Source organism: Halichoeres trimaculatus, unplaced genomic scaffold (assembly GCF_033239565.1).
Source record: "Halichoeres trimaculatus isolate MK-OKI-2021-1 unplaced genomic scaffold, fHalTri1.1 fHalTri1_scaffold_12, whole genome shotgun sequence".
In the NCBI taxonomy this organism is placed as follows: Eukaryota; Metazoa; Chordata; class Actinopteri; order Labriformes; family Labridae; genus Halichoeres; species Halichoeres trimaculatus.
In genome coordinates this window covers 32,800,774-32,825,566 of record NW_027437190.1, presented here as the reverse complement: position 1 = coordinate 32,825,566, position 24,793 = coordinate 32,800,774, and the positions used below count along the sequence as shown (strand labels likewise).

The 24,793-nt window shown below is 38.7% G+C and overlaps 2 protein-coding genes across 2 annotated transcripts in view; one reads left to right on the top strand and one right to left on the bottom strand.

Moving 5' to 3' along the window:
• The window catches only part of dpy19l1l (dpy-19-like 1, like (H. sapiens)), a 40,565-nt gene extending 36,798 nt beyond the window's left edge, over positions 1 to 3,767 (top strand). Inside the window, exon 22 of the mRNA XM_074683975.1 lies at positions 56 to 3,767. Coding sequence (XP_074540076.1) covers positions 56 to 227 — 172 coding nt within the window. The 3' untranslated portion in view covers positions 228 to 3,767. The remainder of the gene's footprint in view (positions 1 to 55) is intronic.
• A 2,502-nt stretch (positions 3,768 to 6,269) lies between these two features.
• On the bottom strand, positions 6,270 to 24,793 carry LOC141801242 (uncharacterized). Its single transcript, XM_074684218.1, has 14 exons — positions 24,730 to 24,793; positions 22,606 to 22,891; positions 22,315 to 22,469; positions 21,792 to 22,077; positions 21,525 to 21,691; positions 19,842 to 19,860; positions 18,684 to 18,754; positions 16,830 to 17,115; positions 16,530 to 16,684; positions 16,005 to 16,284; positions 15,734 to 15,886; positions 12,525 to 12,592; positions 9,054 to 9,339; positions 6,270 to 6,420 (listed from the first exon to the last, which is right to left on the bottom strand). The coding sequence occupies exons 1-14, from the start codon at positions 24,791 to 24,793 to the stop codon at positions 6,270 to 6,272; spliced, it is 2,427 nt and encodes an 808-aa protein (XP_074540319.1).

Genomic DNA, 24,793 nt, shown 5'->3' with positions numbered 1-24,793 from the left:
CTGGTGAAAAAAAAACGTTAATTTTCTTTTAATTTCTTCTTCTCTCTTCACTCAGGCCTGGATGCAGCATGCCGGAGATCTGGGATATCGAGGATCCTCAAAATGTCGGTAAAGTTCCCCTCTGCACCCACATGTCCAGGAACTCACGACCCCACTTCACCACGGTCTTTTCAAACGACATTTACAAAGTCCTAAAAGTCCCGAAAGCTCCCAAAGACCTCAGATAACATCCCAGGACGGATGAAGTCAGCACCAAACTCTTCGATCTTTCAGTGGCTACTTTTTTTTTTTCTTTGAGTCTTTTTTTTTTTTTCAACCGTCGCTGCTTTTTACCTTCTCAAACCTTTTGACTTTTTCTGACTTTCTCTGAACGTTTGATTCAACCGTTTTCAAAGAGACTCTCATGTTACCAGTTTTCAGTATTTTTCGCTGTTTTCTTTTTTTCTCTGTCTTCATCATCCAGTGAGGTGGGTATCACACCATACGACACAAAGTGAAACCAAATGTTGACTGTCTTTCTCTCTGTCGTATTATTTCTGTTACATCGACTCCTTTCTTTAAGAGATGTCTCGTCAGATTTGATTTCGCTGTGTAAAAAAGTTTCCTCTACTTTCGCTGAAGAAGTCCGTTTTGTCCGGCTGGACCAATCGGTGACGTCCACAAACTGTGAAGCTGTGCCCTCGGACAGAAGCTGACTTCTTCTTTTGTTATGCAGTGTTGATCTTTAAAAAAACAAAGAGTTTTTAGTAGTACACTATTTTTATAATTTATTTGTGTGCGTATTTTTATGCAAACTTTGAGGTGTTAGGATGTTTTTCCTTCTGAAGCAAACAGTGTTAACGTCTTTGATATTACAGGGAAAGATCTGATCTTGTGTTGAAAAGCTTTTAAAAATCTTTCATACATATCATTCAGCCTCGGTGTCTGCGTGGATTTACTCACCAGTGGGAGGAGCTTTGGATTTTAAAGGGCCAGTGCGTAAGATTTAGCAGATGTTAGAGATGAAGCATGAAGCAGTGCAGGGTAATATTCATCATCACTGACAGTCTTTTAATAAAAATGACAAATTGTTTCAAAAACTCTTTTAAAAACAGCACATAAGAACACAAACAAATGCAACAATTGTAGTTTTAACATTTAACAATAAAACACTCTTTAATTATCCAACTGTGAAGTAGGGATGGGCATTTAAAAAAATCCTATTTCTTGCTATCCAGGATCGGGTAATCCGTCTCAGTTTTATGCCAGTTTTTCAAAGCTGGATTGGATCTCCCTGATCCGGATACACAATTTTCAAGATTACCAAATCTGGATTACCAGGTCTCTAGAGAACAACAGGACGAAGAGCCGACATGGGGTCACTGTAGGTGTTTTTCATTTTGACGGAAATTAAAAAAAAACAAAACTAAAAAAATCAACTTCTTAAAAAGTATTAAAAGTTGATAGATCAGTTGTGGGAAAATTAAGGCCTTTAAAAAGTATTAAAAAGTCTTAATCCTGACATTATGAGGTATTAAATTTTATTGGTATTCAAGCCTTGACTCCAAATGTATCCATGAATATTTATTTTCCTCCTTGCAACTGTTACAAACTAAGCTGACACGTCAGACAGACAATTCCTTATATCCGCCACGGAAATAATCCATCTGTTTCAAAAATATTTTCAGGGTCTGAACCTTCAAAAATAACCACACCTTGTGATTGGACGATCATTCTGCTCGCCACACTCATCACAGACCAGCGTGAGGATCTGGAAAAAGCTTTAGCATCTCAAAATATTTCTCTCTAGATCACAAGCGTTTCTCAAGCCTCCTGAGAAAATTTCTCCGACTCATGAGAACCTGGGATCTTAGATTCTTACAATTTGGATCTGATCTTTGTTCAAATCACCTTTTTACTGGATACAACGCGATGAGATAAGGTATTTATCGATACAGTTACGTAGCGCTGTTGTCTGAGACGTGACAACAAGCAAAGTTGTAATGTTGTGAGGCGTGTGCTATATGTAGGGCTAGCAGCCCGACATATCCGTAGGTTAATGTGACGACAAACTCAGTTTCGTACAGTAGTTTAGTAGCCGTCTGTATGTAATGCTGAAAAAAAGCAAATAACACAATCTCAAGCACATGTCCTAAATTTTGATAATGATGAAATAAAATCTGAAGTCTGAAATTAACGCACACTGACTCACAAAGAAGCCAGAACATCCACACACGCTCCTGCTTTGATGCAGATGTTTAACGTTCTTCAGCCTGAGCCAATTAGTTGAAATCTGCAACCTGACCACTAGAGGTCACTAAATCTTACGCGCTGCTCCTTGAAATCTACGATGAACTGGAGAAAAAAAAATGGTTACAAACACCGGTTAGTTATCTCATACCTTTCCCTTCTGTTACATCTCCGTCAACGTCTAATGGTTTAGTAAAACACCAACGTACGGCCTTTAAAAGGCTTTCATCGTCTCTTCAGTTAGCGTTCGTTGCCAAAGTAAGTCTTGTAAATAAAGTTTGGGGTCCTGTAGCACATGAAAGATGTAGGTTTAGTGATTGAAAGGCTCTGTAACTGTCAGTCCAAACTTCCTGTAGCAGTGGATTTCATGTGAAAGTAGCAGCTGTCAGTTTCTCCTCTGGGCCGTTTCAAGACGCGGTGCCGCTCCTCTTTCACGCAGTGAGGAGGTCGGGCACCACTTCTCATGTCTGTGTCTGAGCCTGTGTCGTTTCATCAACAGGAATTAGGACAATCTGTCTTCACACAGAAACAAGTTAAGCTCATTAGATTCGTAGCTTCTGCTGTCAACAAGTGTCCTTCATACCCACGGTAGAACAAATCAACAGTGGCTCTAAGCCTGATCTTATTAAATCAACCTGCGTCTCAGTCTCCTTTTCTTAAAGTGGGAGCGTTAGCTCTGGAGCTGCAGAGCTGAGACTGCTTTAAATCTTTATTATTATTATTACTGTTATTGTGATTGTTATTAGAGTCAGTCTGTTACAACAGGTTTACATGAAGTGTTTGACATTTGGAGATAGAGTTCGTTGACTTTCTCGTGAGATTTTCTAACCTTGTTGGTCTTTTAAGTTGGAAGCCTAAGACTGCATCTGTTTAGCTTAGCTTAGCACAAAGACAACAGACACATAAGTTAGCCTTAGTTTTTTTATGGATGTTGGTGGTTATAATGCCTCCAGACACTAGGACACTTGCCTTGTCATCCAGGACTCACCTTTTTCCATTTGTAGCTGACTTTATGCTAAGCTAACCTATCTGTTTTTGTATTCTTGCTTTGTTTTTTAACTGTAAGTTAAGTGAGTCATCTAACTTATGTGAAGAAAGTGAATAGATGCCTTTCTTAGAAGTCTCGTAAAGCTACATAGAGACTATATTAGAGAAACAATAGAAGAAGAAAGCAGTGTTGACAGGATGTAAATGGGTGGTGTTACACGTTAACTCCTCCCACATGGCTCCAAAGGTCAGATATAATGTGATGAAACAGACTACTTAAAAAAACGTCAATGTGAATCCAAATGTTTCTGATGGTGAAAAATGACAGATTCACAGCCAAAAACTTACTTCCTGTGATGAGATGAAATGGTCCAGAAAAATCCTGTAAGTCAAGTGCCCGTTTTTAAAGAGTCAGACCTTCCTGAACACTTTCACATAAACACTGTATTTGATTCCAGTTGCGGGCGTTGATGTGTTTCTGATGTCTTTTTTATAATATTTGTCTATTTTGTCTGTATTTTGAAAAATAAAGTAACTGCCTTTGGCAAATTTGCTTTTTTGTCATAAATGTACAGTGAGAAACAAAAACAGGAAGTTATTTTTTTCCCTAACTCTGGTCTTTTCAGTGTTGGTTTCTTAAAATGAGGAAAAAGGATTTTGTTTTGATTTGATTTGATTTCCTTAGTCAAAAGAATAAAACAGTGAGTTTGACTTTAGGTTTATTTTCTATTTTAATGCAAATGATAAACCTGGAATGTACTTAATTTATTAGTTAGCAAGCTTAAGCTCTAATGAATTCTTGAATATTTAAGTAATAAAAAACAAATTTGGAGCACAATTTTATCAACTGTATTGTGGACAAAAGTTTTCACAATTATTTCTAGATAGATCCATATTATACTGAATTTAGAGTTGTTCAACATTTCTATGTCAGACTACACTCCCTAGAAATGTCCCTCATCATTTTTATCACAGTTAAGACAAAAGTTAAAAATTTTGCGGCTCAAAATTCAAAGTAACACAGTCGACATTTCCTCCATTTTTTGTCCCTTGTGCTAACTGCAGACCTTGAACATGCCACCACCTGACCTCCATCAGCTCATATTTCTGCTCCTTTTCTTCACAGTTTGGTCTTTATAACATCTATAGTAAGAAGAGCAGAAAATGTTGGTAACACAGTTGATGAACAGTTAATGCGCCCCATGTACAGACAATCATTCTGATGAAATATTGATGAGGAGGAGCTGAAACATGACACACTTTCTTCAGGGTTCCCACCAAAAAGGATGGGACCTCAGCTGATTTGGGTCATGTGACTCGGGAGCAAACCATTGCTGATTTATAGGGTTTTTTCATGGATTTCTCAGACACTCACAAAATGAATTATTTATCCATACAAATGATTAAAATAGTTTTTAAAACACCTTTTTATGTTTGAATGATTATTTTAAACAAGTAATCCTGAAAATAATATTCACAAACATGTATTATAGTTTTTATTTTAAAGAGCAAACTTGACATTTGAGAAATCAGGCAGCACAAAAACTGCAAATTCCAACACGATTTGTATTTTTAGCTAAATAAAAAATGGAACTTGTTGACTTTCTGTATTTAATAAAAGTGAAATATGAGCCGAATGACCTTATGATCTTATTTTATATTTTATATTTTCTGTAAAGCACCTTGTGATACCATTCTATGAAAGATGCTGTACTAAATAAAATTAACTTACTTACTTTACATGCGCCGCTGATCAAACCAAACAAGTCGAGGTGAAAACATGAATGGACATTACGATTGTGAGTGAGCAAATTTTTGCTAGGACCTTAGAGCAGCAACATAATTATTTGTAGCTTATGTAAAAACTAATTTACATATCACTGAAGCTGCTCCAGCCTGACGTATCCTTATTAGATTTACAAATCTTTTCTTCTTCCTGTCTTCATTTGATTAGTCATGTACTGTAATTTTGTAATGTCCTAGAATTTAAATTCTTCATTTGGGGCCTTCAGCAAATATGAGATTAAAGTGTGATTAATTAGATTAATTAATTACAAATCCTGTGATTAATTCTTTTTTTTTTTTAAATCGCCTGACAGCTATAAGTAAATTAAGAATTAAAAAGAGCTGCAGGCCAACATGCCTCATTACACAACAAAAAACAACAAAAAAACAACAAGAAAAAAAACAAAAACAAGAAAAAAGCAAGGATCCATAAAAGATCTGGAGACTTCCCTCATTTCCTCAAAACAAAAAGTGATTTTTATTTCAACTCTTACCCCATATTTTCTTAACACTCTAGATCTGATAATACTTATAAAGATATACTTTGATTTTGCCTCTTTGGTGTCCTTTTCCAGATTATTCCATAGGTTTACCGTTCCTTTAACTTGATTTTTTTTTTTTTTTTCACATTTTAAACCCTTTGAAATTATAACAGCTTCCTCTTTTTACAAAACAATTCTGATTGTTGCTAAGGACCAAACATTACGTAGCCCATAAATCACGTCCTAAAACCATCGTCAGTAAACACGAAGGATACTCTGATCCAACTTTTCTAGTCCCAATACTGATTCAGATACCTGGACTTTAGTACCCAGATCTGAGCCGATATCAGTCTTAGTTTAACACTTTCTGTTTTCATAAGAGGATGACCTTTAAAATTAGATTTTAGCAACTCTCTACTTACATACTATCAGGATTTTCAGTTTAATTGTAAACCCCAGCAGTGGATTAGTGGGAGTTTAACGTGCTCACTGTAGTTTTCTTCCTGAATTATATTTTTAATCAAATGAACACAGAAAAGAAAAGAACTGAGTTGACTAGATGTGCCCGAAGGATCGAACTTTAGTCAAAGATGTTTGGTCTGCAAGTCATTTTGTAGTCATTAAAATCTAAACCTCAAAGGGAGATGTGCACAAACTTCCAAATGTCTGCCCTTTGGATTTTGTCTGCCCCCTGGTGGTAGGAGATGTCTTAGAAATGCAGTAAAATTTAAACACAACATGGAAAAGAGCACGTCTGGGGTTTAAATACTGGACCTCTTCTCAGACCTAATCCAGTCTGGAGCCATAAACCTCGACCTCGCACAACACCAGGTATGTTCTTCTTCCCGGAACAATTATGTTAATAAAGCGACCGTCCATCCCGTTACAGGAGAAGGTCTCAGTTACTCCTCCGGGGATACTGGAAATCACAGCACACCTGGTTAGAGAAGAAAGTATATTTTGAGCTGACTGAAGACTCAGTATGACATTTAAATAAATTGTAGAAATTCCTTAAACCGTCTGCAAACCATCAAAGTCAATCATAGTTTTGTATCTGATAAGTATGTTTAACCTGGGGTTGTTGTTGCCGTTGTTGTCTGGAGAATCTCCGATGCGTATCTCAGCTCCATTAATCCACGTGGGTCCGTTTATGTAGTTGGTCACTTTGACAGAAAACACTTTATGGGTCTTTCCCAGGTCCAATTTCCACCAGGGGCTGAATTCCAAGTTTGTGTGAGCACAGGAACCTCCTGCCCAGAGGCTGTTTTTATTACCATCTATGGCACTGTATGCAGGGCCCAGAGGGTATAAAGTCGACTGAGAGGCGTGTCCCTGGAGCGCCAGGTTCTCCCCTGCAATAAAACAATTGGTCCAAACATTAGCACTGAAACACTCAGTAAAACCCTCCTTTTAGAAATGCTTGTAATGTCTGATTGCCTTTGAACATACTTTGTTGTTTCTTGTTTTTTTTTTCTATTCATGTTTTATTATTGTGTTGTTTTATATGATGTTTTTATTTTTCTGGAAAGTGTCTAAGTGTTTGGAGAAGCACTTTATTCATATAATGTACTATTACTTTTGTCGGTCCCAAGCCAAGATAAAGGAGGAGGGTATATATAGGAGGTGATATATTTTGGAAAAAACAAGTAGTAGTTCTTAAAGGTCCCATATTCTGCTCCTTTTCTGCAGTTTAATCTGGATCATTGATGTCTTCATGAAATGGTAGTAACATGTTTTGGTCCAAAAGGCCAATAAATCAAGCACAGCAGCATTGTTTCCAGGCTCTCATAGCCCCTCTGTACATAATCTTCACAGGACTTTGGGCTTTGGTGGAAACTCGTACCACCATGAGCCATTGATTACCAGGTAACCTGACGACTGACTCTACCAGGTTGTGTCTCAGTGGTTGAGTCGGTGTCTCTCAACTAGAAGCTTTGGGTACAGTTCTCACTCCTGCAGTCACTGAACCCCAAAATACTTCCACTGTTGTTCAGCAGTGTGTGAACGAGCTAGCTGACACTGACGGCCCCTTACTTTAGCAGCCTCTGCGTGCCATCAGCGTATAGTTTTGACTCGTCAGAAAGAATAGAAATTTATAAACAAAAGTTCATCAACCTCTGAGCTACAGACATGTTTGCATTTTGTTTCCACAGATTCTCACCTGTAGGGGCTCGATAACCATATACTTCTACCTCACACAGTGTAAGGTACTGTTGACCATTCAGTGTTACGGTCACGTAGCGTCCCTCCACACGTCTCGTAAAAGTGATTCTCAAAGATCTTCCTGCTGGGATATTATCGATGACTGCAACCCTTAAAAAGAAGAAGTGAGAGAAGAAGCAACACATTTTCTTTCCAAAAACCATTGTTCAGTCAGTTCAACACAGACTACAAACCAGTATTTTAGTGCGAGCTCAGTCAAGGTTTGCTTTGCTTTTGAGGCAAGCCTCTAGTGGACAATCAGGGTATTGCAGTTTTTCATGTTCATGGCTCCACAGTCGAGGTAGCAAAGATTTGGTAAATGTTTTTGGTTAGTTAGAAATTGGTTGTGCCTGGCTTTGTAGAAATCACAAGGTTTAAAGGGTTGGTTAATTACAGAAGCGTATTGCATTCACTTGAAGAAAAAAAAACAACTCCGTCTTTTTCAGGGTAATTTATTCTTCGGTTTGTTTTTTGTGGTAATTCATTTTGTTTTTCTGATTAATGTTTTTTTTCTTGGTTTGTTTTTTGTAATAATTATATTGTTTTTCTTATAATTATTTCTGTTTTTATGAGTATTTTTTGTGGTAATTAATTTTTTTTCTGTTTTTTTTTTATTGGTTTGTTTTTTGTTGTAATTATTTCTGTTTTTATGAGTAATTTTTTGTGGTAATTATTTTTTTTTTTCTGATTTATATTTTTTTTATTGGTTTGTTTTTTTGTTATTTTTTTTTCTGTTTTTATGAGTAATTTTTTGTGGTAATTTTTTTTTTTTTTCTGATTTATATTTTTTTATTGGTTTGTTTTTTTTGTTATAATTATTTCTGTTTCTATATGTAATTTTTTTTCTGTTTTCAGATTACTTTTTCATGTTTTTAGGAGTAAAGTAAGTCCTGAAGTATCGGGATACTTAGAAATGGATTAAGACCTCCAACCTGCAGACGACTCCCGTGGATGTGTGGTGGCTCCTGTGTCCCGCATGGATCGGAGATCCTTTTCGGCACATATATGCCTTATCCTTATCTTTCTACCGGTCCGTACCGGGTCAATAAAAGTAAGGTATTAGCCACACACAGGGTATGATACCCTTGTTATGTTTAGATATAATAATTATGACAAAAATAACCAAAAAATAAAATATTAATCAGAAAAAAAAAATTAATTACCACAAAAAACAAACCAAATAACAAATTACTCTGAAAAACCTGAGTTTTCTTTTTTCTTGAAGTGAATGCAATACGCTCCCGTAGTTTATATGTTGTTTTAAAAAAAAAATTGTAATTACACGGAGTTAACTTTAATGGTCTGTCTAATTCACTAACTTTACAATCACAAGGAAGAGCACATAAACAAGTACAATTATTAACTCACAGTGGGTTTGCAATGCCATGGTCCCGTGGAGAGTTGCCAACGTGGATCTGGGCCCCGTTGAGCCTCTCTGGACAGCAGTCTCCTCGGTTGGTGATGATGATGGAGGTGACGATGTACGACTCCAGCAGATCCACCCTCCACCAGGGGTTGGTCTCTAAGAGCGTATGAGTGCAAGATCCAGAGTAGTAGTTACTGTCCCGGTTTCCATCGATGGCATTGATGGCTGACGCAAGTGGGTACTTCAGTTGGCTTGAGTGGGTTGCTTTTCCACGCAGCGCCACATTTTCTGGAAATGGTAAACAAATAAACATATAACGATATATGAAAACTACAGAAACTTCACTCATTAGGCCATCAAAAACGAGATGGGCAAAAGAAAAACAAGAAAAATCTGTTCTGCATTCAAGAGATGATTGAGGAAACAAATTGACATTTTATAACTGTAATCATTATCTCTAAAATAGGCAATAATGTAAAGACAAAATGATCCTGTACAATTTTTTATTGATTTATAGAGCATAATAAATGGCACAGAGTTTACCAGTAAAATACATGTCTTATGACCCCCACGAAACTAGCTATTCCACATACAAGGGGGACTCAATACGGTATACAGACCTGATCAAAATCTTAAGACCAGTTGAAAAATTTCAAGTATTTACCCTTTGCACATTTGGATCTTAATGAGGTTTTAAGTAAAGCTACAATATGCAAAAGCAAGAAGGAGGAGTGTGACAAAAACATTTGGAACTTGTAATTAAAAAAAAAAAAAGCTGAAATGGGTAGTTTATCACCTGATCAAAAGTGTAAGCCCACAGGCTATTGAAGGCAAAATCTGCTCCAAATGTTCATTTTCTGTCAGGCATTCGCACGGTCATGCCCTCCTGATGGCTAAAGCTAAGAAGCTGTCTCTTCTTGAACGTGGTCGGATCATCAAGCTGCATAAGCAAGGCCTCTCGCAGCGTGACATTGCTGCTGAGGTTGGACGCAGTAAGACAGTTATTCTCCTTTTTTTTTTTTTAAAATTACACCTGCGCTGAACCGGAGGATCCGATTGGCTGTCTGTCAAGAAACAGGGCGGTCCTCGACTCAAATTAAAGCCCTTACTGGTGCTGACTGCAGCGCAAGCTGCAAACAAAACACAAATTCAAAGACCTTGTTTCCTTCAGTGCCACAAAACTGCCCGTTTAGACTTTGCCAGAGAGCATCATGGGACATTGAAAGGTGGAAAAAAGTTTGATTCTCTGATGAGAAAAAATGTCACCTTGACGGTCCAGATGGCTTCAATGTTACTGACATGATGAGGAGATCCCACCCAAGATGTTTAATGGCGGCACAGTGGAGGGGGTCCATGATGATCTGGGCTTTTTCATTCAGTGAACTCTGGAGCTTCAGGTGGAGCAGGGTGGTCAAACGGCAGCTGGTTACGTGCAGATGTTGCAGCAGGCGTCCTTCATGACTGAGGGCCCTGGTCTGTGTGGGAACAGCTGGTTTTTCAACAGGACAACGCTGCAGGTCACAATGCTGGCTTGATGAAGGACTTCTTCAGGGAGAATAACATCACTCTTTGGACCATCCCACATGTTCCCCTGATTTAAATCCAATAGAGAACATTTGGAGATGGATGGCGAGGGACGTTTATAAAAATGGCCGTCAGTTCCAGACAGTTGATGCCCTTCGTGAAACCATTTTTACCACTTGGAGCAATGTTCCCAAAAACTTCCTGGAAACACTTCCATCAAGCATGCCCAAAAGAATTTTGAAGTGGTTAACAAAATCGATTGGAGCTACTCATCACAGAGTCCTACTGAGAAAAATTTTTGCTCTGGTTTGGAGAGTTTTTGGTAATTTTTTGAGTGATGGTCTTAAACTTTTGATCAGCTGATAAACAACCTATTTCACATTACTTGTTTTCAATAAATTACTTTTTCAAAGTGCTTTTTGTCACACTCTACGGATAAAAAAAAAAATAGACACCTTATCTATATTTACGAGAAAAGATCTCGTAATTATGAGAAAAGATCTTGTAATTATGAGGAAAAAATCTCTTAATTATGAGATCCTGATGTTGTAATCATAAGAAAAGATCTCGTAATTCCGACATCAGGTAATTCAGCATGCTTACAGAAATGCACTCTTGTGCTTACACTTAATGCAGATATACGTGCCATCAGCTTAATCCCAAGACAAAGCAAACTATTTTAACATGTACTGAACATTAATTTTCATCCACATCGTCAAAAAACCTACTTCTCTGTGACTATTTTCAAGTCCTCCAGAGTCCGTTATACGTTGAACATCAACGAATTGTTTGTTGATACGCTGAAGTGACTGTAAAATGTGGGTTTTGGTGCTATCACAAGTTGACACAGTACAAAGTTTGTCATTTTGATCAGGCATTTAAGATAGTTACCTATATATTCTACCATACGTATATATCCGCCGTCTAATAAGTCAGTAGTTCTTCAAAACCTTTCGTTGTCTGGCTAAATGTTGTAAAGTCACTACACTAGTAAGTAAATGGGTGCAGAAAGCGTATTTTTTATTTTTTAAGTATAGAATGGATTCGGGAGGTGTTTGGATAGTAAACAAAGGGGTCCTTCAAAGGCATGCCCCCTTCACATCTGCCTGGACTGTCACCAGTTAATTCACCAGTTAATACGGCACACTGGTCATGCCTACGCAATGTAGACATACTAATCGTCAAACCGTTCTCGTTTTTCAGAAACATGAGCATTTCCCAGTGTCTCAGAGAAGGTGGTAAAAACATAGCAACTGGGACAGCTCCATCACTGCAGCAGGATTTACGCTTCTGTACTTCCATAGAATATATTCCACGAAGAAGAAACTTCCACTTCCTTCTTATCTCATGATTATGAGATCGTTTCTCATAATTACGAGATCCTTTCGCGTAATTACGAGATAAGGTGTCTATTTTTTTTTAATCCAGTGAATGCAATGCGCTTCCGTAACACTCTCCCTTCTTGCTTTTGCATATTGACGCTCTACTTAAAACCTCATTAAGATCCAAATGTGCGAAAGGTAAATACTTGCAATTTTTCAACTGGTCTTAAGATTTTGATCAGGTCTTTATTGCCTTTCCTGTCCTGGGTAGCCCTGATGTTGTGATCTGAATTTGTCAACTTAATTTTTTACAATTTTACGATGATGAGTTAGACTTAGAACTGGATTTGACAAATTGAATCTGAGCAACACAAATCTTTTTGTTGTTGTAGATTTTTGAGCTGGTAAAATGAATAAAAAAAGCATGGTTTTCATAGCAAAATAATCAAATGCCATGAATTCAGCTGTGCTTTTATTTCAGTGTTTAACACGCAGTGGCATTTGTAATTCAAATAATTATGTCTCTTATTTGCTTTTATAGAAATGTCTTCAATCTGAATTCTTCAGCTATTCTTTAAATGAAATGTTACATTAAAAAAAAAGGGTGTGAAACTATGTCAAACTTACCGTAGGCGTAAACTAAGCACGATCCCAGGAGGAGGGCCAGGAGCAGAACTGAGCTGTGTTTCATTTTTCTGTTAAAGACTGACAAAAGAGGAGATGACTGACTTAAACAACAAAGAAATGACTTTTGTTTACATGATGTCTATGAATTTTCTTTAACGGTAAAAACACTTTGATCCAGGAGACGAATAAAGGAGATTAGCTTTTGTAGCTAAATGCTATTGAAATCCTGCTAATGATAACTGGTGGTGATTAGGGATTTGATAAAAAAAAATGCATCAATCCATCAATATTGTTTGTCTATATGCTTAATGTTTCCTTACCAATTCATTACATTTCACCAGAGCAGCTAGACCTAGCTATCTTGGCTTAGCAGTTAGCTAACAGTTTAAAAAAAAAAACACGCTTTTATTACATCTTGGCTGGATTGCTGTAACGCTCTTTACCTGGGAGTCAGTCAGTGCTCCCTCGCACGTCTCTAGTTGCCGCTTGGCTTCTTACTGGAGCACGTCCCTGGCTTCTCTTTACAGGCTGCCTGTGCAATTTAGAGTCCATTTTCATATTCCACACATATATGATATTTCTTTAGCCGGGCATCTTTGTCCGTTTAAATAAAAATCTCTGTCCACACCACAGAAATATATCTGTCCATATGAAGAGGCAAAACTGAAAACGATCACCTCTGAAGCCTGCTACTTATCGCCAGGATAATAAGTAGCAGGTTAGCAAAATGTGAAAACCATAGAAGAAGAATGTTATGAGCATGCGCAGTCAAAAACAGAAAGTAGAAGCAGTCAAAGGCGTAAGGAGATGGCAAAAAAAAAAAAAAAAAAAAAGGTAAAATTGAGGTGGACTTGTTACTTCATGAACATCATCAACAACATGGCGTTCATCTGTAGCTCTGGAGCCTTATGCGGCTCTTTGACTCCTTTGCAGTGGCTCCTTGTAGCTTTAAAGATATCATTTAAATAAAGGTCATTTAATATTTTTCTTACAGAGGGTATTAATGATAATGAAACAGACACAAAGTAAAAACATAATATAAAAATTTTACTTAAAATGCATCACCTCTTGAAACAAAGCTTTTAATTTTTTTGTGATTTTTTTTGCAGTTTTTGAATGTTTTTGGATTTTTTTTTAATTTTAATTTTAATTTTTTGACATTTTTGCGAATTAAGAAAGAGTTCCACATTTTTTTGAAGATTAAGCAAATTTTTGATTTTTTGCTATTTAAGAAAGTTTTTACAAGTTTTGGAAATTAGGCAAAGTTTTGAAATTGCATTATTTACTTTTTTTTTTTTGCAAATTTATGACATTTCAGCATTTTAATTTTTTTTTTGCATGTTTTTAAATTTTTTTTTTTACTTTGCAAATTTTTCATTTTTTTTTTTTTAACATTTCCAACTTATTGAAATTTCATACATTTTGCAAATTTATAAAATCTATAACTGGCACATTTATTACAAATAAAAAACTAAGAAATCACGTGCAAATTTATAAACACAAAAACTTCTTGTTAAGATAATTATTCTCCTAATAATCCACTTTTTTTTTATCTAAATGTCAAGATTAAGTAGATTTTGCGGCTCCTAAATGACTTTTATCCAGGTGAGCTGAGGCAAAACAGCTCTTTGGAAAGCAGACCCCTGCTCTAGCTGCTCAAAAATGAGACTCTGCTCTTGTTTTAGTGTTTTATGGTTTGTTTTTAATATATATTTTTTCAATTTACCTATTTATTCACCCTCTTCAATGTACAGCCCTCTGTTTCAGCCGTGGTTGTTTTCAAAGTGCTCTATAAATAAAGTTGAGAAGAAAAGTTACGTGCAGGCTCATGGGTGACTTAAGCATAACTACGTCAAGCTCAAGGTGCTCAACATCTCAAATCGATGCTATAACCACTATAAGCCACTAGATGGCCTACTACAGTCGATAACATCACAAAACAGTACATTAACATCACATGTCGTTTGATTTTTCTTATTTTTATTTACATCCAGAAATATCCAGATCCAGTGGCTAATTTCATATTTATTTACATATAAACTCAGTTAAATGTTGTTGACACAAAAAACCTGTAAAGCTACTTAATTCATAAGCAAGTTTTGGATTAATAAGTAGAATTGATGAGGTCATTGGTATCAATAAAAACTTGTCATTACTCATCCCTCATGGTAAGTGAGATACAACATAAGCCTGGAGAAAACATAAAACTTAAAAAGCTCTTGTTTTATCATCACATGTCCTTTATCTGAAATAATACTTACATAGATCTAAAACTGAAAAGTACTGATAGATATTTAAAAAAAAACGTCTGGACTTATTTTTTTTAAAGGTAAATCGTGGAATTGCCAACAGATTTAACATTGCAAAAAAGGATCATTGAGGTTTTTTTCTGCTGTAATTTTTCTTATTTTTAGTATACACTTACTCCAATACACTGATGTTCAGATCAAATAAAAATTACTGTGTTCTACTTTAAAATCTGCCTGAATAAGTTAAAGTATTTTAATGTACTAAATCCTGACCCTTTTATTTGACACGCACCGATTTTTGATAAAAACAAAGCTTTTAAACTTAAGGTTGGTTGATTTAAAGTTCTTGAGAAAATTTAAAGACAAAAATGTTATTAAGTGACGAACCACCCACCTGTCTTTCCAAGTAAAACCTCAGGAGAAGAAGTGAAGCCGCTGGTGTTAACTACGACTGGATGTGGGGCACAAACAGATATTTATACCCATGTCTTATCAAAACATGCGGTTGTTTTATTGATGTTTTACAGCAGGTGACTTATTGTTTCCTGGTCTGCAGATAAAACTCAGTTTCACTTTAAAGCAGGTCAGGGATTGGAAACGTTTTGTTTGAGATTTGACCATTCACACTTCCGGTCGATGGATTAATCCAGTTTTTCTGTCGTACTCTGGCTCACATTTGGTCTTCCACATACCATACGAGTAATGTCTTTATAAAACAACAGTCAATGATACTTCTCTGTTCAACGCTTAAATGACTGCGTAACCCTCCACACTCTGAACTCTTCGTTTTTTAGGCACATGTTAAATCAGACATTCAACCATCCAACCAATAAACACTAGTGCGTGGGACAGTACGACAAGATTTTTTTAATACGATGCTGAAACTTTTAAGTCATGTTTCAGGCAAACAGTCAAGTCAAAGCCTCATCTAGAAATTCTTGCATCAGAAGGAGCTCTTACTCCTGATCCAGGACAGAGCCGTAAACCTCCACCTCACAGAGAGTCAGGAACTCTGCTCTTCCAGGGATGACTATGTTCACGAAGCGACCGTCCATTCCGTTACATTTGAATTCATCTGTAGCACCGGCTGGGATGTTTTCAATCACAGCACACCTTTAAAAGAAGAAACAGTTTTGTTATAAATATATAACAGAGAATTTCAGTTCCATCTGACTTTGTAACCTTTCGCCCATTGGCTGTTTTATTTTCACGTTAAAAGGCTGTACCCTACCTGGGATTGTTGTTGCCATTGTTATCCAGAGAATCTCCGATGCGGATCTCGGCTCCATTCAGTCGTGATGAATATTCCCTGCGGTTGGTTACCTTAACAGTGAACACTTTATGGGTTGTGATCAGATCCAGTCGCCACCAGGGGGCAAATTCATTTTTTGTGTGAGCGCAGGACCTATGATCTCGGTTGCTGTCATTATTTCCATCATTTGCCAAGCTCGCCATGCCTTCTAAAAATAACGTTGACTGTGAAGCTTTTCCCTTTAGGGCGAGGTTAACTCCTGAGAGAAAAACAAAAACAATAGATGATGTCAGTGACTTCACATACTCTATACTCCATTTCCACTTCATTTCTTGTTCACCTCCACAGGACTAGACATTTCACCAAATCATAAGAGACCAACAAATCCACCAGACTTGCTGGTCCTGATGTGTTCAGAGGATCTCAGGGGTTACGGCCCAAAACGATCTAGTCTGAAGTCAGACCATAATGTAAGCAACATGTTGACACTGGTTTAAGTCTCACCAGTTGGGGCAAGGTACCCATAGACTTCAACTTCACAGAGGGTCAGAGTTTTGTCTGGGCCAGGGAGAACGATGGTCACATAACGTCCAACCATGTCGTTTTCCACTTTTAGAGAGACCGAGCTCCTAAAAGATACCTCAGAAATGACAGCAGCCCTGAGGGAGACAGAGAAACTTCACTGATGACAACTTTAAAAAAAGTTCAGTTTAAGCATCGAGTATTCTTGGACATTGTAGGCACCAAATGTCGTTTACATCAGTCTTGTAGTTTGAGGTTTCCAGCAGCTTTAATGACACTCACAGTGGGTTTGCAATGCCGTTGTCTTCTAAAGAGTCTCCGATGTGAACTTCAGCCCCGATGATCTTCTCTGGACAGCAGTCTGCTCTGTTTGTGATGACAACTGAGGTGATAACGTAGCGGTGCAGCAGGTCCACCCTCCACCAGGGGTTGGTCATTTCTATAGTGTGGGCACATGAACCGGCTGAAAAGTCGGAATTACGGTTTCCATCGATTGCACTGTTGGCGTCTCCAAAGTAATGCCCGTAGCGATGTGACTGCGTAGCTTTGCCGTGCAGGGCCACGTTATCTGTTGAATGAAACACACAGATTCAGATTTAGTCTTTTTGATGCTGACAAGGGGAGAAAACTGTCTTCTCTGTCATTCCTTGTTAAATAAACCCCTGGCCCTTTCTTTGGAGATGGTACGAGTGCTGCCTCCAAATGGCACCTCTAAGTCTGAGGCCATGGCTCTCAGCCTGGAAAGGGTGGATTACCCACTCCGTTTTGGGAGAGAGTCTTTGCCCCACAGGGAGGAGTTTCAAGGATAAGTTCGGTTTATACAGCTTTTACATTGTTTATAGAATGAAGTAGAACAAAATATCACCCAGCAGGTTTTCCTGATCCAAGCAGTGCTTTGGGAGATATTTAGATCCAAAATCGCAGTACTCTCTGGAGAGCTGACTCCTTTCTTTGAGGGACAAACGTAAACAAAGGCTTCGTCAGTTCGGAGGTCAGTACAGCCACACAGTGCTGCCTGGAGTGACACAGACTGCAGCAGAGGACTAACCCGGAGCGGACCACGAGTTTTTGGACGATTAATGCATTTTTAAGAGCGGCGCTGTCTATGCCCCGATGGATCCCATTATACGGATGTCCGCTGCACGATTTTGGATCTAAATATCTCCCGAAGCACTGCTTGGATCAGGAAAACCTTCTGGGTGAGTATTTTGTTCTACTTCATTCTATAAACAATGTAAAAGCTGTATAAACCGAACTTATCCTTTAAGTATCTCAGGGTCTTGTTCTCGAGTGAGGGGAAAATGGAGCAAGAGATTGACAGACCAATCGGGGCGGCGTCGGCAGTGATGCAGTAGCTATACCGGTCCATTGTGCCCAGAAGGAGAGGCTCTCAATTTACCGGTCAATCTACGTTACAACCCTCACCTACGGCCATGATCTGTGGGTAGTGACAGACAAAAATTAAATCGCAGATACAAGCGGCTGAAATGAGCTTTCTCTGCAGGGTTTCTGGGCTCAGCCTTAGGGAAAGGGTTTGGAGCTTAGACATCCTGGAAAGGCTTGGAGTAGATCCGCCCTCCTCCACATCAGGAGGAGCCAGATGAGGTGGTTCGGGCATCTGTTGAGCCTCCCTGGGGAGGTGTTTTAGGCATGTCCAACTGAGAGGAGACCCTGGGGTAGATCCAGAACATAGTGGATTGATTATATCTCCAGACTGGCCTGGGAACCTCTTTGTATCCCCTCAGAGGAGCTGGTGGAAGTCGCTGGGAACAGGGGCCAGTGGTCTTCTCTGATGGAACTGCTGCCTCCATCACCTGTACCCATCTTCTGATGGCTACTTCCAGCAGGATAACGCTCCATGTCATAAAGCTGGAATCATCTCAGACTGCTTTCTTCAACATGACAATGAGTTCCCTGTACTCAAATGTCCTCCACAGTCCCCAGATCTCAATCCAATAGAGCACCTTTGGGATGTGGCGGAACGGGAGATTCTCATCATGGATGTTCAGACGACAAATCTGCAGCAACTGTGTGATGTTATCATGTCAATATGGACCAAACTCTCTGAGGAATGTTTCCAGGACCTTGTTGAATCTATGCCACCAAGGATGAAGGCAGTTCTCAGGTCAAACTTACGGTAGGCGTAAACTGAGCATGATCCCAGGAGGAGGGCCAGGAGCAGGACTGAGCTGTGTTTCATTTTTCTGCTAAAGACGGACAAAAGAGGAGATAACAGAATTTAACAAAAAAGAAATGACCTTTGTTTACCTCATGTCTATGAATTTTCTTTGCCATCAGATTTAACATTGAAACAAAATCTCATTAAGTTGTCCTTTTGCTGTAATTTTTTTTTTTTTTTTTTTAATTTCATGTTTTTACATATACATTTGTTTTTGATAATCCAACATTTTGATTAGAGGTAGACTGACATATTGGCTGGCTGATATATCGGGCCGATATTTGGACATTTGTCTCGATCGGCCATCGGCCGTATTTTCCTTTAACAAGCTGATTTTTGATCCGTTGTATAAAATAACGCAATTTTTGATCAGGCACAAAAAAGATGAGCACCTCAAACTTGTGGAACCACTTGGATACATTACATACTTTTATTCAAATTATATTAATAAGTTTAAATTTCTTTTTTGACATTTTAAGAAGAGTGTGAATGTTTACTACTGCTTGTTACATTGTGTGTTTACTCAGACAAAATATTTCATTGTTTTGAAAGCTGAATAAATGTTCAGAGGACTGGACACCACTTGTTGTAATAGATTTCTTTTAGTTGCTCAGAAATTGCTGCGTTTCACAAAAATGTGATAGATATATATTTATTTAACAATCGGCCTGAATATCAAATTGGAAAAATCGGCTACGCATATCGGCATCGGCTGCCCAAATTTGGAAAGCATCGGCATCGGCCCCCAAAAAACCCATATCGGTCAACCTCTAATTTTGATATGTTACAAGAATGTATCTTTTGAGTCAAACAAAAAAGGGGAAAGTTTCTTTTACTTTGCACAAAAAACAGCTGAGACTTGTGATACTGAAGATTAAATGTCAATACACGCACTGATGTTCACATCATACAAAGATAACTGTGTTCCACTTTAATCAATTAAACTTAAGATACATGTAAAATAGCCCAATACACCAAATCCCAACCCTTTTATTTTGATACTTTACTCCAGATTTGCTAAAACAAAGCCTCTTAACTTACTGTCGGTTAATGTCGAATTCTTGAGACAGCCCAAAGTAAAAATTGTTATTGCCATTTAGTGATGAACCACCTACCTGTCCTTCGAGGTATAACCTCAGGGGAAGATATGAAGCTGCTGATGATAGCCACGACTGGATGTGGAGCACAAACAGATATTTATACCCAAACTTTATCACAGATGTGCTGTTAGATAAGGTTCACTGTTGGCAGGTCATCTGAAAGTTTGGTCATCTGGTCAGAAACAAAATAGGGCACATGACTAGAGATGGGACTCCTGGCTCTTTGAGGGGCCTGAGCTTTAAGAGCAGTCTGTTTAATCATTCTTTTTTTTTTTTTTTTTAAAGGTAACCACAGATAACTGATTTTATATCAAGGAAACAATCACTGGTAGCCGCTCTACACTTGACAACAAAAGTTAAAGAAACAAAAGCTAACAATGATGAGCAGCATATGCACACAGTTTAAAGTAGAACAACTCAGAAAAACATCTGCAACATCCATTGAATGCAATCATCAAAAAGCCTGAAAGTTCAAAGTCTTTCTTCTGTAATCATCAACAGCCTTATCGTTAAACAAGCATTACTTCAATGTGTGTCAAGAGGAATAGAGCTGTTTTTTTCCAGGTTGTTGCTGCTCACAGCAGGTGAAGCTCTTCCAATGTGGCGTTGGTGTCTGGTGTTGGCTCTGTTAGCCATGTCTGTGAATAGCATGATGCTACTCTGCCTTCTGGTATTCCCTCTGTTGCTGGGTTAGCACAGCTAGCTTGTCCATCTTATTGGAGATAGATCTTACGTTCCCAATAACGATGGATGGAAGGACAGGTCCATGTCGCCACTTCTTAGCTCACACCTGAGAACCAGCACGTCATCCTCACCTCCTTCTCCTCAGCTTGTGGGAAACATCCGGCATTGCACCAGTTAGCATTGACATGCTACAGGCCACTACCAGCTGATTTCACATGTAAACAATGCAGCCATGGTTACATGTAGGATCTCCAGACAAACACAGGAGCCAAAATAGTAAAAATATTACTGGAGACAAAACCAGTTTGGAACCATACAAAGTAATGACCCACTCCAAATGCAAAGATGACGAAAAAGAGATGAAAAAAATTACAAGAAACTGGCTTTTCTTGTTTTTCACCTTCAGCCAGCCTCCTGCTCTAATTTCCTGTCATGTTTCCTTGCCTAAAGTACATTTTGAAAGTATTACTTCCAGGTCCAGTTATAAACAGAGACATAGAAGTATAATTAAGAGTATGATAAAAGTATTGTGGTGTGCTCTTTGCACTGCTCAGTTATAGCAGCATGTATGGATGTATTGACAAAATGTGTTGACCTTTTTTTTTTTTTTTACAATTTTTTCATTTGACCATTTACACTTCTAATCAAAACCAACAAATTTCCTTCAACACCAATAAATCCTGATTTTCTCTTGGGCTCAGGCTCACATTCAGTTGTCATAACACTAAACACAGAGTCATTTCTTTATAAAACAACAGTAACTGTTGATGATGCAGATATCTGATGTTGCACATTGCGCCCTTTCCATGATACTTCTCTGTTTAAGACTCAAATGACTTTGTAACCCTCTTCAGTTTGAACTCTTCATTTCACATTCAACCATCCAATCAATAAACAGCAATAAACGGGACAGTACGACAAGATTTTTTTTATTTTGATGCTAAAACTTTTTGGTAAAGTATCAGGCAAACAGTAAAATCAAAGCCTTATCTATAAGTTCAGGTTAGTTTGTACACATAGCAGGATGGTCTAGATCCAGGACAGAGCCGTAAACCTCCACCTCACATAGACTCAGGTACTCTGTTCTCCCAGGGATGACTATGTTCACGAAGCGACCGTCCATCCCGTTACATTTGAATTCAGCTGTAGCACCGGCTGGGATGTTTTCAATCACAGCACACCTTTAAAAGAAGAGACAAGTTCATTTTAAACATATTTTTCTCTGAGACCATTTTTCAAAACTTTAAGATTCAGGACGGTTCAGTTCCATCTGAGTAGTACCTGGGATTGTTGTTGCCGTTGTTATCCAAAGAATCTCCGATGCGGATCTCGGCTCCATTGAGTCGTGGTGCGACTTGTGAATTTATGCGGTTGGTTATCTTAACAGTGAACACTTTATGGGCTGTGATTAGATCCAGCCGCCACCAGGGGGCAAAGTCATCTTTTGTGTGGGAGCAGGACCCATGTGCCCATTCGTTGTCATTATTACCATCAATTGCCAAGTACGCCATGCCTTCTTGATGTATTGATGACTGTGAGGCTTTTCCTTTGAGGGCGAGGTTAACTCCTGAGAGAAAAACAAAACAATAGATGATGTCAGTGACTTCACATTCTCCATTTCCATTTCATTTCTTCTTCACCTCCACAGGCCTAGACATTTCACCAAATCATAAGAGACCAACAAATCCACCAGCCTTGCTGGTCCTGATGTGTTCAGAGGATCTCAGGGGTTACGGCCAAAAACAATCTAGTCTGAAGTCAGACCATAATGTAAGCAACATGTTGACACTGGTTTAAGTCTCACCAGTTGGGGCAAGGTACCCATAGACTTCAACTTCACAGAGCATCAAGTATCTGTTTGGACCAGGGACAACGATGGTCACATAACGTCCAACCACGTCTTTATCCATTGTTAGAGTGATCGAGCTCCCTGCAGAGATCTGAGAAATGACACCAGCTCTGAAAGAAACAGAGAAACTCCACTTATGAGAACTTTAAGAAAAGTTCAGTTTAAGTTTTGAGTATTCTTGGACATTGTAGGTGCCAAATTTTTTGCACATCAGTAGGGAGACTCTTGTAGTTTAAGTTTACTCACAGTGGGTTTGCAATGCCATTGTCCCGTAAAGAGTCTCCGATGTGAACTTCAGCCCCGTTGATCTTCTCTGAACAGCAGTCTGCTCTGTTTGTGATGATAACTGAGGTAATAACGTAGCGGTGTAGCAGGTCCACCCTCCACCAGGGGTTGGTCATTTCTATAGTGTGGGCGCATGAACCAGCAAAATAGTTGGAATCCCGGTTTCCATCGATTGCACTGTTGGCGTCTCCAAAGTTATGCGCCAAGCGATGTGACTGAGTAGCTTTGCCGTGCAGGGCCACGTTTTCTGTTGAATGAAACACACAGATTTGTTTTCTTTAGATTAATGCAGGTTGATAAATTGGAAATTATTTGGTACATATTTTATACCAAGTTTATTTCATTAAATTATGAGGGTGTTCAGGGGAAGGGGAAGGTTTCTGGCTTCTTAAAATTTCATTTTCAGTTTGATCTAACTATTTACTATTTGAGATGCTGACGAGGGAGAAAACTGTCTTCTCCTTTATCCCTTCAACGGACCTTAGCCTCTACTGTGAGGATGGTACCAGCACTAGGGATGGGAACCTTTTGGATGCCTGGTACTTGGCGATGGGTATCGGTTCTCAACTGTACCAATTTTCGGTTCTTTTGTGTGCGTTTTTAAGGTAATGATTATTAATCTGTTATATAATAAAATCTCAAAGTTTTGCAAATGGACTTTTATTTCTTAATATATAAACTTGCAATGCTGTGTTCATGTCCAGCGTGCAAAATCACCTACTCCTCTGCTCCCTCACAGTCATAAGGATGCATTTAGGTACCGAAACATGGTACCATTTGATTTTATGTGAATCTGTACTCAGTATTTCAGGCAGACCAAAGTCAGTACCTGTAAAAGTACCTAATTTGGTACCCATCCCTAACCAGCGCTGCCTCCAAATAATGCAAATTTGAAAAGACACGTGTTGAGATTACATTCAAAGTAAATTCGTGTCCGGTTTGGCTGCAGCATTAGAGGTCCATGGACTTTTAGAGGCGAGGCCTACAGCTGAACATTTCTGATTGTTGGAGCCACCACAGTGTTTTTATTTGACCCTTAGAGCGTATTCAGACCTGGACTGTTTGGTCCACTTTAAACGGACCAGGGTTTGTTTCCCACGCTGGGGCGGACTTTTCATGCAGGTGTCAATAGACACAAACGAACCCTGGTGCAGACCAAACAACTGGACCGAGACCCACTTTTTGAGGTGGCCTCGGTCCGCTTCCAAACGAACTCTGGTGCAGTTCGTGGTTCTCCGGTGCAGGTCTGAATACAAACCAAGGTCCATCCGAACTAACTACAGGATACATGTGCCTTTTGGGCCTATAAAGCCACCGTAACCTAACCGTCTTTGTTCATACCTGATCCTCTGTCTTCTGTTTAGCCACGCTGTTGCTAGCATGTTGTGGGTCAGTACAGCAGAGCATAGCGTCTCCTTGCTGCGCGCATTCGTCTTCCTGTTCCTAAATTGTAAACGGTGTTGTTAAGCTGCTTTGAAGGAGCTGCTCTTGAAACTGAAAATGATTTTGGAGCTCTAATAAGAGCACAAACACACACATTTACCTCCATTTTTGGGTCTGTATTCTGTGTGCCGCCTTTGTCAGTGCTGTCCAATGAGAGCACTGATCGTCACACACGTGGATGTGTTTACAGAATATAGTCCACTTGCAAAAAGTACAATCTGAATACGAACCGCACCAAACGAAAAAAATAAAGTCCACTTTTGGTCCGGATCAAACAAGTGGAACAAAGGACTTTTCTGGTCTGAATACAGCCTTAGTCTACAATAAGATCACACACAGCCGTGAGTGACTTGGTTTAACAGCACCTAAACAGTGGTTGTCTTTGTTTGTAGATACAGGTCTCTGGTACAGGCTCTGACTGATAACTTGTCCCCACAAGATCTGCATTTAATCTGTACCATCAGCTCTGGCAATGCAGTGCAGAAATGTCTCAAACCTGAAGTTCTTTCTCATCGACAACAGAAGTCAACTGACCTCGTTAGAGAAGGATTCAGGTTTTATTTATGTCAGAAAAAACCCTCAGCTCAGGCAGCAATTCTTGAAATTTTTCTTAACAAAGATATAAATCTACGTCAAACTCACCGTAGGGGTAAACTGAGCATGATCCCAGGAGGAGCGGCAGGAGCAGAACTAAGCTTCGTTTCAT